Here is an 18,140-nt window from a genome sequence, read left to right on the forward strand (position 1 = left end):
CAGACGTTTTCCCAGCTTACCGGACCCGCCGGCAGCGGGGAAAACTATCCGGTCCCGGATCCTCAGAGACAGGAAGTCGAGTGAGGGCAAGATGGCCCTCACTCGACTCTATGGTCTTGGAGGACCGGAGCTACGTCAAAAGACGTTGCCTAGCAACCGGTTTAAAGGGCCGCTTTTTTTTTTTTCCTCTTTCAACAATTTTTTTTTTTTTTCTTTTTTAGTGTAGTTGTGAGGTGTGAGGTCTTTTTGACCCCAGATCTCACAATAAAGAGGACCTGTCATGCCTATTTCTATTACAAGGGATGTTTACAATAGGAATAAAAATGATCAAAACATTTTTTTTTTAAACTGTGTAAAAATAAAAAAATAATAAATAAAATAAATAGGAAAAAAAAATAAAAATTAAAGCGCCCTGTCCCCGTTAGCTCGCGCGCAAAAGCAAACGCATACGCAAGTCCCGCCCACATATGTAAACGGTGTTCAAACCATACATGTGAGGTATCGCCGCGATCGTTAGAGCGAGAGCAATAATTTGAGCCCTATACCTCCTCTGTAACTCTAAGCTAGTAACCTGCAGAAATGTTTAAAATGTTGCCTATGGGGATTTTTAAGTACCAATGTTTGGCGCCATTCTGTGAGCATGCGCAATTTTGAAGCATGACATGTTGGGTATCTAATTACTCGGCGTAACATTATTTTTCACATTATGGAAAAAAATTGGGCTAAATTTACTGTTTTCTTATTTTTTAGTTCAAAAAAGTGAATTTTTTTCAAAAAAATCGCATTTGGAAGACTGCTGCGCAAATATGGTGTGATAAAAAATATTGCAACGATCTCCATTTTATTCTCTAGGGTTTCTGCTAAAAAAATATATATAATGTTTGGGGGTTCTAAGTAGTTTTCCAGCAAAAAAAATGATTTTAGCTTGTAAACACCAAGTGTCAAAAATAGGCCCAGTCTTAAAGTGGATAAATGGACAACTTTGTGAATAGTGCTACTTGAATGTTAGGCCTATGTATGTGGCCAGGCTGTGAAAAAGTTTTACATATGTGGTATCGCCATACTCAGGAGGAATAGCAGAATGTATTTTGGGGTGCAATTTTTGCTATGTACATGCTATGTGTTAGAAATATTGCATAAATGGACAGCTTTGTGTAAAAAAAATGTGTTTTAATTTTCTTTCCACATTTTCCAAAAACTTGTGGAAAAAAATGACATATTCAAAAGACTCATTATGCCTCAAAAATTATACGTTGTGCTGTTTGCTTTCCAAAATGGGGTCATTTTATGGGGGTTTCCATTGTCCTGGTGCTCCAGGGCCTTCAAAAGTACGATAGGTTGTCAGGAAATTATATGTGTAATTTGTGCTCCTAGAATGCCGGACGGTACTACTTGGATGTTAGGCCTCTGTATGTGGCCAGGCTGTGAAAAAGTCTCACACATGTGGTATCGCCATACTCAGGAGTAGTAGAAAGTGTTTTGGGGTGTAGTTGCAAGTATACATATGCTGTGTGAGAGAAATAATTTTGTAAAAAAAAAAAAAAAAAATCTTCATTTTGCAAAGAGTTGTGGGAAAAAAATGACAACTTCAAAAAACTCACCATGCCCCTTATTAAATACCTTGGAATGTCTACTTTCCAAAAAGGGGTCATTTGGGGGGTATTTGTACTTTCCTGACTTTTTAGTGTCTCAAGAAATGAGATAGTCCTTCAGTACATCAGGTGTGGTCAAGTGTGATCAATTTTCAATGATTCACACCATAGCTTGTGGACTCTATAACTTTCACAAAGACCAAATAATATACACTTATTTGGGTTATTTTTACCAAAGATAAGTAGCAGTATAAATTTTGGCCAAAATTTGTGAAGAAAAATTACTCATTTGCTAAATTTTATGACAGAAACAAAGAAAAATGCGTTTTTTCACAATATTTTCAGTCTTTTTTCATTTATAGCACAAAAAATAAAAAACCCAGTAGTGATTAAATACCATGAAAAGAAAGCTCTATTTGTGTGAAAAAAAGGACACAATTTTTTTATGGGTACAGTGTTGCATAACTGAGTAATTGTCATTCAAAGTGTGAGAGCACTGAAAGCTGAAAATCAGTCTGAGCAGGAAGGGGGTGAAAGTGCACTGTAGGCAAGTGGTTAACATGGATTGCTTGAGGCTTTGCATCATTTAATTTACAGAAAATGCCCACAACTTTGAAGATTTTTTTTTTTTTATTGTGAAGCAAACAACAAATAGGACAAAATAACAGAAAAAGTAAATGTGCATAACTATTCACACCTCTAAAGTCAATACTTTGTAGAGCCACCTTTTGCGGCAATCAAAGCTCCAAGTCGCTTTGGATAAGTCTCTATGAGCTTGTCACATCTTACCACTGGGATTTTTGCCTTTTCCTCCTTGCAAAACTGTTCCAGCTGCTTTAAGTTAGATGGTTTGCTCTTGTGAACAGCAATCTTTAAGTCTGGCCACAGATTTTCTATTGGATTGAGGTCTGGGCTTTGACTAGGCCATTATAACACATTTATATGTTTCCCCTTAAACCACTCAAGTGTTGCTTTAGCAGTGTGTTTGGGGTCATTGTCCTGCTGTAAGGTGAACCTCTGTCCTAGCCTCAAATCATGCACTGAATGGTACAGGTTTTGCTTCTCAAGAATATCCCTGTATTTAGCACCATCCATCTTTCCCTGAACTCTGACCAGTTTCCCAGTCCCGGCTGCTGAAAAACATCCCCACAGCATGATGCTGCCACAACCGTGTTTCACTGTGGGGATGGTGTTCTTTGGGTGATGTGATGTGTTGGGTTTGCGCCAGACATAGCTTTTCTTTGATGGCCGAAAAGTTAAATTTTAGTCTCCTCAGACCAGAGCACCTTCCTCCATAAATTTTGGGAGTCTCCCACATGCCTTTTCGCAAACTCAAAAAGTGCCATTTTGTTTTTTGCTGAAAGTAATGGCTTTCTTCTGGCCATAAAGCCCAACTCTATAGAGCGTACGGCTTATTGTCGTCCTAAGTACAAATACTCCAGTCTCTGCTGTGGAACTCAGCAGCTCCTCCAGGGTTACCTTAGGTCTCTGTGCTGCCTCTCTGATTAATGCCCTCCTTGCCCGGTCTGTGAGTTTTGGTGGGCGTCCGTCTCTTGGCAGGTTTGCTGTTGTGCCATGTTCTTTTCATTTGGTTATGATAGATTTGATGGTGCTCCTGGGGATGTGAAAATGATGTCTCATGCTCCCTGAACCACTCTTTCACAATTTGAGCCCGATGAATCCTGGTATTGTCATGTTGGAATATGCCGGGGCCATCAGGGAAGAAAAAAAATCCATTGATGGAATATATTGAGGTAGTCAGCTGACCTCATTCTTTGGGCACATGCAGTATGCATGCTTAGTTTAATTAGTTGTTTAGTTAAGTCCAGGTGGCGACTTTTATTTTTGGCCCGGAGGTGTAGATATATATATATATATATATATATACACACACACTGTATATGGACAAGGTGGCCTTGAGTCCTAGGGCCTCTGTCGCCCCAAGGAGGTCTCTTCCTTTCACCTCAATGTAGACATTGTCCTCCCTCGCCTATGTTGAGCCCAGAAACAGGCCATTGAGATTTCACTCTATTGCTTCGATGTGGTCAGAGCAGTTGGGTTTCCCTGCAATGTCTTCCTTCATAAAAAAAGGAGTCCCTTTTTGCCCTCCCAAGAAGGAACACCCTGCTTCTTCTTTCACAATTTCAAGCAGCAACAATGCTCAAGAAGCTCATTTCCAGGACTTATGCTCTCATGGAACAGTTTCCTACCTTCCCTACCAGGACCTATTCCACCAGATTTGTCTCTGCTGATGCAAGCTTTGGCCACAAGATGCTTCAAGTTGTCATCAGTGTTTCAAGTTTACTGTATGTGGGCCTGTTGCTGCTGTTTGCTATGTTGTTGCCCATCCCTCAATTTATTGCTTGGGTTTGTGCCATGATCTATGATTACTTGTCCCGCATATTAAAGATAATGAAATTTTTGACCAGTAAATGTCATATTCTGGAGTACAGTATTGGACACAGCTCTGTCACCCTTGTTTGTCCTTACTGCTTGCTACAAAACTGGAGTCCCACGGAGGCTATATGAGCGTGCACTGAGGGTGTGCCCAGTAATTCTTTTACCAATGTCCATTCGCCTGAAGGTATGACTTCCGGTCCTGTACTGTACTCCAATGTATGGAATTTACTATTTACATTTATTATGCTTGGTAATCCTTTATAGCATGCTGGATATCCATAATACTGACTTGTGCTTTGATTACATTCAACATTGTTAACAAGATTGCATTCCTTTACAGACAAAGGAGCGTTTGCTGCAACGTGGGGAAGGATTTGAATGTCACACATCCCCATGGGAGATACTGCCGAGCTTGTTTCTCCCCCCTATCCAACCTTATGGGACCCTGTAACTTCTGGCAATGTGCAAGACACAGCTAGTACTGGCCCTGTGACACTGTCCCCAGTGACCTGGAGAGATACCTTCCCATGAGTGGGCCAGAATCCTTTTTCTCTTCAGCTTCAAGATCTGTAAGACAGTCACTTCTTTAGGCTACAAGCCTGGAAGCAACAGTTCAGTTCATCTGTCAGACAGGCAGAGTACAGGATTGCTGACTCTGCTACCCATCTGGAAGGAATCATTCAGAGCATTTACAGTTCACCATCAGGAGCTCATCACACAATCAACAGATACCAAAAACTGACTCTCCAGAGATCAGAAGAGAGCTGGAACTACATCTTAATGTGTAGCACGAGGTTCTCTCTAGCCTTGACTGTACAAAGACCGGCAATCTGCTGCGGTTAATCAGATCTGGGAAAGTGGCTTAATAGAGGCTTACAAATTCAGATTTCTGTTGCTCTACTTTGTCTTCACATCTCTTCATAGAGCCTGAAATGGTGAAACTGCTCATTTGTTTTTTTGTAGCTTAGAGACAGATAGAAAACATGAAGAATAAAAACTTGACAACACATATCAAGAAGTTAATTCTGCAACCTCTATAGTTTTTATAGACTAAAGCCTTTCGTGTATGTGGGATTGCATCATTTGAGTAAGGAAAGCAAGACTCATCCTTGGCCTCTGACTCCAAGGACAACACCACATTCCACAGAGTAGAAGCAGCAAGTGTGATGCAGACAATGTCATACTTTACAGCAGCCGATGGGGTGGAACCTCCAGGTGAGGTGATGACAATATCCAAAGCTGCACCAAAGATGATTGGGCTGTAAGGGTGTGTTAAGTTTCGCCTTCAGGCTAGGCGCTTTGGGTTTTATAATAAAACATTTTATAAAAGAAATCTTTTTTTTATTTCCATTTTTTAAGTCTTCTTTTGGTCAGTCAATGAGTTTCATTAAATAAAAACATATTATATGGCAACAAAACATTAACATATATACTCTAACATAATGACAGATAATGTGATATGTGCATATGGTGTCACTTTGTTCTAATTTGGTAGATTGGCTATTGTACATAACAGTGCAGCATCCACTGAGCTAACACGTTAGTGAAATATCCCAGAATCCTTCATTAGTATCTATTTGTATATTACCCATTCTGGCCAACAAGGCAGTGCAGGCATTCTACTATGGTGTGTCTTTCCTCATGGTAATGAGAACTAGGCTGAACGGTAAACCCACTAGTTCTGTCAGCATCTACGTATTCCAGTGCAACGAGACTACCTCTGAAGACTCTAGACTACAATTTATTATTTAACCACTTAAGGACCACGCCTATTTCTGACACATGTTCTTTACAAGTTAAAATCTGTATTTTTTTATTTTTTGCTAGAAATATACTCCCCTAAACATTATATATATATATATTTTTTTTTTTTAGCAAAGACTCTGGAGAATAAAATTGCAATATTGTTTGGCACGCGGTATTTGCGCAGCTGTCTTTTAAATGTAATTTTTTTGGAAAAAATACATTTCATTGAATCTCAAAAAAACGAAATCGTAAAGTTATTTCAATTTTTTAGATCATTAGACCATAGGCGACGCTTTAAAAATTTTTAACGGTTACCAGTTTAGAGTTACAGAGGAGGTATTTTGCTAGAATTATAGCTCTTGCAATCATGGCGATACCTCAAATGTGTGATTTGAACACAGTTTACATTTGTGGGCGCGACTTCCATATGCATTTTCTTTGGTGCACGAGCTCACGGCGATGCTTAAAATTAGTTTTTTTATTTTTTTTTCCCCCATTTATTTTATTTATTTTTAACACTGTTTTTTATTAAAAAAAAAAAAAAAACTGATCACTTTTATTGCTGTCACAAGGAATGTAAACATCCCTTGTGACAGTAATAGGCAGTGACAGGTATTCTTTATGGAGGGATCGGGGGTCTAAAAGACCCCTCCACTGCACTCAAAGTAATCAAAAACGCCAAAATCTGCATTTTTGAATACTGACACTTTTATTAAATATACGCCATTGGCAGCCAAATAAACCAGAAGTGACGCTGCTGTGACATCGCTTCCGGGTTACATGATCGGAGACCTGATTGAAGCTGAATCTGGCTTCATTGGGGACTCTAACCAGCCGGCAAACATGCCTGCTGGTTGCTTGGGTCTCCCGGGGGGACAGGAGAACTGGGCAGAGCAGCGGAAGGCGGCGGGGGGACATCCCCTCCCGCTTGCATCGGTTGTTCTCTCCAGAAAACCATCTGCCGGTTCTAAAAACCGTACCAGGGTGATGCCTCTAGCTGCAGACATAACCGTGGTACAACCACTTCTTCAAGCCAGCATACAGGTACATCAGTTTGCAGGAAGTGGTTAAAAACTGTTCTTAAACCCAAAATCAAATGTAATGTATTGCAACTTACCAATCAGATGTAGTGGCTGCATTAGCTTTCTTTTTAGGCTTTCCCCTCAGTTTTTGCCTGATAATCTGGCCAGTTACACATCTCCTATATTAGTGTCCCTACTCTGGATGAAGGAGCACCTTTGGACAGCAGAATTGTTAATATATGGGGGGAGGGGAATTTTTGATGTACAAGCAGATTTAGATACAATAACAAATTGAAACTGGACTTCAGCTAACAGTTTAAAAGCAGTTACAACAATAGTTTTTCCTTTAAGGATAAACAGTTTATGTAAATAAAAGCTGACCATTGTTAGCATGCCTGTGAGTAGTAAATGGTTTGTCTCAACCCTGTAACTGCAACATCTGTATGACAGGTTGTTATTTTGAAAAACAGACCTACTGGCTGGATCGCCAGATGAAAATAAAAGAAAAAAAGCCTAAAAAGGAAACTAATGCAGCCACCCACATCTAAGAATTGGTAAATTTAATGTTATAAATGTTTGCTTTTGGGTTTAATACCGCTTTAAGCAAGTGTTACTTAGGCCGCAGCCGAGAGATTATTCCTGACAGCTTCTATAAAGAAAAAAAAAAAATTATATTGTTACTTCGTACACAAATGTGTGAGAAATAGAAGCAACGCCTTCTGCACATAGTACATATAGTTCTGACTTTTCCAGGGATGAACATGGTAATTTTTCATATATAAGATGGCTTAGTTTTTCTCTATTGATACCATGAAAGTCCATCTATGCCTCAATCGATTTTTTTCTCTCTTATGTCATGTAGGACGAAGGTACATTATTTTGTTCTATCTAGCACCCCTCCCCTTCCTTTTTCATGCCAGAGATTATTTATTCGAGGCGGATGGGGAAATCCTTCCTGCAGTGCCTTTGTATTCGGACAGCTGGGAGACTTCCACTTCTGACAGGCTGGTTGCACAGAAGTCAACCACCCTGCCCCCATACATGGATGGAAATTTGGCAGGTTCAGCAGGGAATTTTAATCCATGTATGGATGGCTTTACAGATGCAGGTAAACAATCCAGAAAACATTAATAGGTACAGTATATTTGTTGATGTATTTATATTTCAGTTGTGAATCCTTTTTGTACAAAGGAGGGTCAAACTTAGCTGGACTGAACAAGACCGCACAGCCAGTGGCATACTGTAAGAAAACAAAAAGTGTGATCATTGTATAGAAGGGTGAATGTGCAATATATGATCAAATGGGAATTTTTACTTTAACCACTTTACCACTAGAGCATTTTGCTGTCTTACGTCTGGGCCACTTTTTGCGATTCGGCGCTGTGCGACTTTAACTGACAATTGCGCGGTCATGCAACTCCTTACCCAAACAAAATTTACGTCCTTTTTTTCCCACAAACAGAGCTTTCTTTTGGTGGTATTTGATCACCTGTGCGATTTTTACTTTTTGCGCTATAAACAAAAAAAGAGCGTTTATTTTGAAAAAATAACAATATTTTTAACATTTTTTTAAAAAAAAAAGATGTAAAAACCAATTTTTTTAAACATTTTTGGCCAATTTGTTTTCTGCTACCCATGTTTGGTAAAAAAAATCGCAATAAGCGTATTGTGATTGGTTTGCGCAAAAGTTATTGCGTTTACTAACAAAGGGAAAGATTTATGTCATTTTTGTTTTTTTTTTAACAAGTAATGGCGGCGATCTGTGATTTTTTTTGCAGGACTGCGACATTGCGGCGGACAGATCGGGTCCTTGACTGACATTTTTGACACTTTTGGGGGTACCAGTGACATTACTGCAGTAATCAGTGCTATAAATATGCACTGTTACTGTAAAAATGACACTGGCAGTGAAGGGGTTAATTTTATTGGAGAGGGAGGGGTTAATGTATGCCTGGTGCTTACTGACGTGTGGGGGGGTGACTGAGTGAGCCAGGGACAGATCGGATGTTCAGCTATGCTGAACACTCCGATCTGTCACTCCCTGTCACTGAGGAGATCCGCCCGCTCTGTTTACACTGGCGGGCGGATCTCCAAACTGGATTCCCCGACGATCGGGGCAGAGCAGCGGCGATCGCCGCTGCTCCTCCCCTGGCCCGACTCCCGCTGTGAATGAAAACAGCGGGAGCGCGCCTCCGGGGGCGCGCGAGCGCCGCCTACAGGGGGAGGAGTCTGGCGACGTAGGTCTACGTCGTCAGACCTACAAGAGCCACTTTGCCGCAGTAGTACTCCGGTACATAGCGGTAAAGTGGTTAAAGTTCATTTGTAATGCAATACAAATGAGGCTGCCTTTGTTGGCCTCCTCCTGAAAATTCTACTTATCTGGTCATGCCCCGCATTATTGTTTGGAGCAAATAGGAGTCACGCTTCCCTTTTTTTCTCCTTGCTCCAGGCCAATGACTCGAAGCAATTAAACCAGAGCATCAGCATAACAGCCAGGCAATTTCTATTTTCAGAGGGAGAGGTCAGCAAATGCAGCTATATTTCCCGCATGACAAGTTTCCTTTAAACGGTCATTTGACAGCACTGCTGAATAAAAAGAATGAATGGGATTGCATTTTTCAAAAAAATCTATTTATTGGTATAATTTTTGTATTTTGATTGATCACCTTGAACACTCTCTGCATAATTCTCATCATCGGAGTCATCTTCTTTTTCGGACTCTTCTTCATCCTCTGAATATTCCTCATCAGTACTTAAATTATCTTGGTCCTCTTCTATTCCTTCTGCACTTTCCCTTTCCTCACGCTCTAGAATATTTTGGAAAATGTTAAACTCCTCAGATGAAGAGCGTGCAACCCGTGATAAGAAGTCTTCCTCAGACATCTGCACAATCTCCTTGATTTTTGGGTTGGAAGGAGGACACAGACCATTTTTGTTAGGAGGTATGAATCTACCCAGACGCTCTAGAAAGTGATGCCGAACTCTAATCTCATTTAGGGATTTTTGGAAAATTCCAGAAGAAATGATGTCTCCGTGTTTCCCACCCATCCGAAAATATGCATACTGAAAAATGAGAGAAATGACAGTCAAAGAAAAAGAGTCTATACCAGTCTTTCTTAACCAGAATTCAGTGCAACCCTTGGGCTCCTACAGACATTGCTAGGGATTCCTTGGAGCATTGAGAAATTTCTGACTCTCAGGTGCAGTGGCAAGAAAAGTATGTGAACCCCTTAGAATTAACTGGTTTTCTGCAGTAATTTGCCATAAAATGTAATCTGATCCTCATCAAAGTCACAATAATAGACAAATACAATGGAGGGAATTCTGCTTGCTCCACTTTTCTGGCATTAACCCCGTTTGTTCATGTATTGATCCGAACTCATGAAGCATTTGCGACACTTTTGGTTCTGACAGCGACGCCAAATTCAGGTAGTTCTAAAATGTGCCACTTTTCATTGCTGCACATTGAATGTTCTAGATGTAAAAGTGAAGCTTAATTAAGACCAACTCTCTTTTGGCATACAGAGAAAAAAACTGTATCAGACAGATTTTATGAAAGTGTCCCTCGTGTGGTCCAAAAGTGGCGCAACGTGAGCCAAATTCAAGTAAAAGTTCTATACATCTATATGAATTTGCCACATTCTTCACCACTTTTAGGATGTGTGAGACACTTTTGCAACATCTGTCTGTGCCAGTCTTTATGAATTCCGGGGAATGTGCTTAAGCTGATAACACTCAAACAATTCTAATTTCTTGTGTCTTTATTGAACACACCCATTAAACATTCACAGTGCTGGAGAAAAAGTAAGTGAACCTTTGCCATGAATAGCTGGTTTAACCTAATTGGCAGCAATTACTTCAACCAAATGCTTTTGGTAGCTCTGGATCAGACCTGTACAATGTTCATGAGAAATGTTTGACCATTCCTCTTTACAAAACTACTTCAGCTCAGACACACTTGCAGGATATCTGGGGTGAACAGCTCTGTTGAGGTCATTCCAAAGCATCTCTATGGAATTAAGGTCTTGGCTCTGACTGGGCCACTCCAAAAGGCGCATTTTCTTTTTCTGAAACCAGTCTGTGGTGGTGCATGTTCTGTGCTGAATCACTCAACTTCCTACTAACCTTTGGCTGGTGGACAGCCACTCTGACATTATCCTGTAGGATAGTTTGGTAAACTTGGAAATTCATTTACCCGTTGATGATGGTGAGTTGTCCAGGCCCAAAGGCAGTGAAGCAAGCCCAAATTGTCAAATTGCGATGTTCCCTCCACCATACTTCACCGTTGAGATGATGTTTTGATGTTAGTAAGCTGCCCCTATACATAGTGCTAAGTATTCTTTCCGAACAATTCAACTTTAGTTTCATCAGTCCACAAAACATTTTACCTGTAGCACTGCAGTTTGCCAAGGTGCGCTTTGGCAAACTTCAGACACACAGCAATGTTTTTTTGGAGAGCAGCGACCTCCTCTGTGGTGTTCTGCCATTTACACCTTGCCTGTTCAAAAACTTACATATGGTAGACTCATGAACCGGGATGTTTGCCAGTTCCAGTGATGTCTTCAAGCCTCTAGCTGTTACTCGTGGGTTCTTCTTTACCTTATTGAGGATTCAGCGTTGTGCCTTGGGAGTCATGTTGGCTGGCACACACTTGATGAATAGATGTAGTACTAAACAATCTCTGTTATAGACAATTTTTTAACTGTCAAGTGATGAATGCTTATGCACTTCAATATTGCTTTGTATGCCTTTCCAGCATTATGCAGATCAACTACTCGTGTAGAGTATCAACTAGGTCTTCAGAGAGGTCCTTTTTACGAGGCATGGTTTACATCAGTGATGCTTCTTATGAACAGCAATCTTAAAATGAGTGTCTTTTAGCAATGACCGTAGCCCTAAACCACACCTCTGAACTAATTTCCATAATTGGACCCCAGCTGTACAAACCAATGACTCCAATTAGCTTTCGTTGAAGTTACTGGTCTATGGGTTCACTTACGTTTTTCTCTAGCACTGTGAATGTTTAATGAGTGTGTTCAATAAAGACAAGAGAAATTAGAATTGTTTGCCACATTTCACATACTGCAGTAAACCCAGTTAGGCCCAGGGGGTTAGCATACCTTTTATTGCCACTGTAAGTAACCACTGCTACCAGTTATCTTTTTAGTTCTCTATTCTTCCAATTGACCTTGAATTAGGCTCGATTCACACTAATCCGTTTTTTTCTTGCTTTTTGCAGAAATGCATTTCATTTTTTTTAACAAGGGTTCCTATGGAACACATTCACATCAATGCATTTTTGTGCCTCTGTGTTTTTGCAAAGGGTTGGGCACCGCTTTGCATGTAATAGACTTCAACGGACCTGCTTCCAAAACGCAAGTATTGCATTTTTACAGCAATATTGCCGTGATTTGCATTTTTAAATCTGTCAAAACAAAAAAATTTCCAAAAAATAAATACATAAAAAAAAAAAATGCATGCATAGGTGTAAATCAAGCCTTAAGGGGTGTCCTTTCCACTGATCACCAGTGTTATAAGACCCTTCTGCTTGTGATAACCAGTGCGACCAGCATTGTAAAGCTGGCCATAGACTATACAATCTGATTGTACAATCTTAGCACAATATCCTTTTGATCTACCAAAACTATGTAATAGGAGGACACACCTTAACAATCCTTTCAATGTGTATCAATCAGGCAGGCCCTTGCACTACACAGTTGATGGTAGCTCTAAAGAAGATAGTACAATTAGATTGTATAGTGTATGGTCACCTTAAGGGGGCATTTTTCCACTGACCACCAATGTGAGGTAATGCTAAATACTGTCTGTCTTATTTTACAAATCTTATTATAAGCACTGAACATAATTTAGCAGTACAGAGCAACCCTGGGTGTCAAACAGATTAAAGCTGGTCTCACATTATACATTTTTCCTGTCCAATCAAAGGATTGTAGGAAAAAAAAGAAAAAAGGGATCTGATTACCCCATCCACATGCTCAATATGGATAGGAATGGGAATCACTCCTGCTGTGCTATTGTGTAGTTTTGGCAGAGAACCTTCCCCAGCATCAGAACACACTGATTAGGGTTGCCGGCTATAGCAGGTGGCACTGATTGCTTGGGAAAATCCCAACAGGCTGGTTGTACACAAGTCGATCAGTAAATCAACTTGTGTATAACCAGCCTGCTCATGCTTGTATCAAATTTCGGCCGATCTCTACTGAACCGGCCAAATTTCATTCTACATATGGGCTCTTTAAAGCAGAACTTCACTCTCTCAATCAACATTGATTATTTTAATCCTTATGCTGCTAGCATTAGTAATTATATAGGAAAGTATATTATATTTTGTTTTAAACTTTTTTTTACATTTCTTTAGTTTCCCTCTGCTTTCCAGACCTAGGCAAACAATTCCATACATCCCAGGAGTCTTCAGGAGAGGAGGTGTTTTCTCACCTAAGCACACCCTCCTGCCTACATGCCAAAGCTAAGGGCAGATGGATTCCAGGAAGTAACTGCTACATGAATCATCTGCCCTTACTCAAAATGGCCACGGCCAGAAATGCTGGGGGGGGGGGGGGTTATCAAAGCGATTTCCAAACTTAATAAAGCGTAGAGCCATAGATTGATGGGGAGGTTTTAATTTTAACAATGAATTAAATAGTATTCTCAACTTTGTGGTGCTCAGATGCAGTGTAGTTCCACTTTAAGTAGCCACAATTCTTATTCTTTAAATAAGCTTTAAATATTCTTTAAAAATGTTAAACTGCAAATTCCTTCAAGAACTGACATGAGTGCTTAAAGCAAAAACTGTGGCAAAACTGTCATACATCATAGGAGAAAATTAAAAATTGCGCCACAGAAAAAATTCAATAAAATAAAACCATATTTGCAGTGCAGTCGCTATTTGTATGATGTAAACTCCAAAAAAATTGAACAAACAATAAGATAGTGCCATCACCTCATAGTGTATCATCAATGTAAGTACAAAATACATAAAGTGCAACCTCCATCAACATAAATTCATCAAACAAACTGCATATGTGCAACACGGTGCAGAAATTTATAAAGTGCAATTTCTGGTTCAAATATCTTTTTGGAAAATACAACAATGGAACAAAGTTCAGATGATGTAACAGACAAAACAGAACAAAGTGAAGGGAAATAAAGCCACGGAGCAATAAGAGGGGTTATAAGTAGTATAACCATATCAATGATAGAAAATGGTGTATGTATTCAGTACAGAGTTTAAGATAGATCAATAGAACAAACGTGTAGCAATACGGGATGTGAATTGGGCATAAATGAAGAGTACTATTGATCTTAGTAAACAAAAGGCTTGTGAACACAGTCGGCTCCCTAGAGTAGGGTTTAAACATAACAATAACAGTGATGGGTGGGGTATACAGTCTAGCAGGCAGCCCTCGGCTATGGTGGACTGAACCTGTTTAAATATTTCTGATAGACTTATCCAGGGGTCCAAATCCATAGGTGAGGGAAGGTGCCAGAACAGTATCAGGGAGAATAATTCCAGGGCCACCCAAAGAAAGACTTCATGCAAAGCATGATATTTGGTGAGTGGAGCCAATTGGGCCGCATGGTAGTACTTGGTGAAGTGAGGCAGTCCCAACCCACCTTGGAGTTTAGGAAGTAACAGGAGTCGTCCCGGAAGATTGGAAATTGGCAAATGTCGTGCCCATTCACAAAAAAGGTAGTAGGGAGGAGTCGAGCAACTATAGACCAGTGAGTCTGACATCAATAGTAGGCAAATTAATGGAAACCCTATTAAAGGATAGAATTGTGGAACATCTTAAATCCCATGGATTGCAAGATGAAAAACAACATGGGTTTACTTCAGGGAGATCATGTCAAACAAATCTTATAGATTTTTTTGACTGGGTGACTAAAATAATAGACGATGGAGGTGCAGTAGACATTGCATATCTAGATTTTAGTAAGGCTTTTGACACTGTCCCACATAGAAGACTTATCAATAAACTACAGTCATTGAACATGGACTCCCATATTGTTGAGTGGATTAGGCAGTGGCTGATTGACAGACAACAGAGGGTTGTAGTCAATGGAGAACATTCAGAACAAGGTCATGTTACCAGTGGGGTACCTCAGGGATCTGTACTGGGACCAATTTTGTTTAATATCTTCATAAGTGATATTGCAAAAGGCCTCGATGGTAAGGTTTGTCTTTTTGCTGATGACACAAAGATATGTAACAGGGTTGATGTTCCTGGAGGGAAATGCCAAATGGAAAAGGATTTAGGAAAACTAGAAGAATGGTCAGAACTCTGGCAACTGAAATTTAATGTGGATAAGTGCAAGATAATGCACCTGGGGCGTAAAAACCCAAGGGCAGAATATAGAATATTTGACACAGTCCTGACCTCAGTATCTGAGGAAAGGGATTTAGGAGTAATTATTTCAGAAGACTTAAAGGTGGGAGGACAATGTAATAGAGCAGCACGAAATGCCAGCAGAATGCTTGGATGTATAGGGAGAGGTATAAGCAGTAGAAAGAGGGAAGTGCTTATGCCGCTGTACAGAACACTGGTGAGACCTCACTTGGAGTATTGTGCGCAGTACTGGAGGCCATATCTCCAGAAGGATATAGATACTCTAGAGAGAGTTCAGAGAAGAGCTACTAAACTAGTACATGGATTACAGGAAAAAACTTACCAGGAAAGGTTAAAGGACCTTAACATGTATAGCTTGGAAGAAAGAAGAGACAGAGGGGATATGATAGAAACCTTTAAATACATAAAGGGAATCAACTCGGTAAAGGAGGAGAGCATATTTAAAAGAAGAAATACTACCACAAGAGGACACCGTTTTAAACTAGAGGGGCAAAGGTTTAAAAGTAATATGAGGAAGTATTACTTTACTGAGAGAGTAGTGGATGCATGGAATAACCTTCCTGCAGAAGTGGTAGCTGCAAATACAGTGAAGGAGTTTAAGCATGCATGGGATAGGCATAAGGCTATCCTTCATATAAGATAGGGCCAAGGACTATTCATAGGATTCAGATATATTGGGCAGACTAGATGGGCCAAATGGTTCTTATCTGCCGACACATTCTATGTTTCTATGTTTCTAAGTTATAGAATTGCTTTGGGTACATGGGGTCTGAGTTTGTTCCATATATAGATAAGGACTCTGGGCTGCAAAAGGAAGTACGAGGGGATGGGAATTGGTAGGACTCTGAAGAAATAAAGGATTTTTGGGAGGATCGCCATTTTAATTACGGTGATACGTCCCAACCATGCTAAAGGTAGGGTGGACCAGGAGTCTAGTGAGATGAGCAAGCATGGGGGGGATAATTTGATGAGAAAAGCGCTGAAGGGTCTGCAGCCAGCTTAATGCCCATGTAGGAGATATGATGAGAGGACAAAGAATATGGAAGAACCTGTTGGAGTTGCGAGTAGAGTAGAGAAGGGGGTAAAGAGATATTAAGAGCTTTTGATTTCTGATAATTCACTACTAAGCCCGAGATGACTGCGAATTGGTCTAGGTTGGAAAGGAGGTTAGGGGAGGAGATCAGGGGAGGAGGTCAGTGGGGAAGAAGGGAATAAGAGAATGTCATCTGCGAACATGCAAAGTTTATGATGATTTGTCAAAACCGGCAGTCGCCAAGTTAAGGTCCAAGGGGTGTTTTCGAAAAGTTTCTAAAACCTTCATTGGATTGCTAGAGTAGGTGTCCTGAGAAGTTCTTAAGTGTATTGGTTTATGTGGGTGTGTAAATTGCGAAGCAACAGAGCTAGAAAGGTGACGGGGTTATTCGCTTTGATGTATAGCCTATGTCTGGATTGACTGAGGGATTTCTTGGCTGACACGGATAAAAATAAGTCTAGTTCTAGTTTAGCCTTATCTACAGCTTGTCTGTGAGCAGGTGTAGGGTTATCCTGAAATGCCGAGTGAGCCTGGAGGAAGGCGTTCTCTAAGTTTCAGTAGAGAGCTTGGCAGTCTTTCTTACAATGCGAGGCATGGCTAATGAAAGCTCCACGGATAACCGGTTTATGGGCTTCCCAGATAGATGAGTAACATCATCCGTAATGTTGTGAGAAATATAATCTTTGATAGCCGTGGTTATATTAAGTTTATGAGAAGGATGCACTAAAAGGGTGTCATTCAGGGACCAGGAACGATCCTTCTGTTTGGGGATAAGGGATTCTATAGAGGAGAGGTCAGTAATATGATCTGACCATGGGATTGGGAAAAATAAGGAGGACAGGAGTGAGGAAGAGGACCCAATGGAGATGAAGATATGGTCAATACATGAACATTTTTGTGTGGGTGTGAATAGTGAGTGTATTGTCTCTTAGAAGGATTGTTTTCACGCCAGGCATTTGGAGAGCATATCGGTGCAGTAAAGGTTGAAAGGTAAGCTTACCTGGGCTCGTAAGGGGGGAGAAGGGAGACTTATCTAGAAAAGGAAAAGTGATCTGGTTAGAGTTGCCACATATTAACAAGATGCCTTGTTTATGGGATTCTATTACTTGAAATAGGTGCGAGAGGAAGGAGACCGGGTTGCAATTAGGAGCACAGTAGCACGTCTAGTAAGTGGCCTATCAAAAGAAGGTACCTGCCTTCTGGATCCTTGATCTCTGCTTGGTGTGAAGGGTGTTGAGCGGTGAAAGCTATCAAGACCTCCCCCCCCCCCCTGCGTTTGTCGTCAGTGAAGGACACAAAGAACAGAGGGTAAGATATAGCCATGTATTTGGGCATGTGGGGGGAATTTAGGCCCTGCACATTGAGGGTGAGCACATTCAAGGAGGCCATGTTAGGAGGAGGGAGAAGGACCAACTGGAGGGAAGGCAACTGTACATAATCTTCATCCCCCTACGAGGGCAGGGGGGGGGGGGGACAAAATAGATAGGAAGGGGACATGGAAGCGTAAGATTAATGTAAGGAAGGAAAGATTCCACAAGAGAGAAGAGAGGGAGAGGGTAAATCAGTTTGGTTTCTGTCTGGGCAGGTTAAAGGTATCTGCAAAGAAGGGACAATGTTGTCCGGGAAAGGCCCAATAAGGGGGATTCCATGGGCAAGTGGAGGGCAGCGGTGACAACAAGCAGGAGACTGGTTAGACGCTAATAAAAGCTTGAGTGAAGGTTGCTCATGTAAAGCCAGGTGTGAGTCACTTAAATCTTGCCATCCATGTGGAAGGGGGAAACAAGCAAATGCCACCTTTTGGAGAGCTAAGGGGATGAAGGTAATGGGAAGGAGGATTGGGGCCTTTTACTCAAACAGTAGAAAGCGACCTAAATATGGAAATAGGGCTGGAGGGGATTATAAACAAACAAATGAGGGTGAGTGATTAGTCGTGGGAGGAGAAAACCGGCACTTTGAGATAGGTTTGGATGAGCTTGTC

The 18,140-nt window shown here is 40.7% G+C and overlaps 2 protein-coding genes across 8 annotated transcripts in view; one reads left to right on the forward strand and one right to left on the reverse strand.

Annotated features, from left to right (window-relative positions):
* The window catches only part of SNED1 (sushi, nidogen and EGF like domains 1), a 444,915-nt gene extending 439,590 nt beyond the window's left edge, over window positions 1–5,325 (forward strand). For all 7 annotated transcript variants that reach the window (XM_082252243.1, XM_082252240.1, XM_082252242.1 and 4 more), the window contains one exon: window positions 4,333–5,325. The gene's annotated coding sequence lies outside the window, so the exon portion shown is untranslated. The remainder of the gene's footprint in view (window positions 1–4,332) is intronic.
* A 4,063-nt stretch (window positions 5,326–9,388) lies between these two features.
* Window positions 9,389–18,140, reverse strand: part of MTERF4 (mitochondrial transcription termination factor 4) — a gene marked incomplete at its 3' end in the record, with an annotated part of 40,660 nt that continues 31,908 nt past the window's right edge. Inside the window, exon 3 of the mRNA XM_082250821.1 lies at window positions 9,389–9,823. Coding sequence (XP_082106947.1) covers window positions 9,389–9,823 — 435 coding nt within the window. The remainder of the gene's footprint in view (window positions 9,824–18,140) is intronic.

Source organism: Pelophylax lessonae, assembly GCF_965119305.1.
Source record: "Pelophylax lessonae genome assembly, chromosome: 3".
NCBI classification, from domain to species: domain Eukaryota; kingdom Metazoa; phylum Chordata; class Amphibia; order Anura; family Ranidae; genus Pelophylax; species Pelophylax lessonae.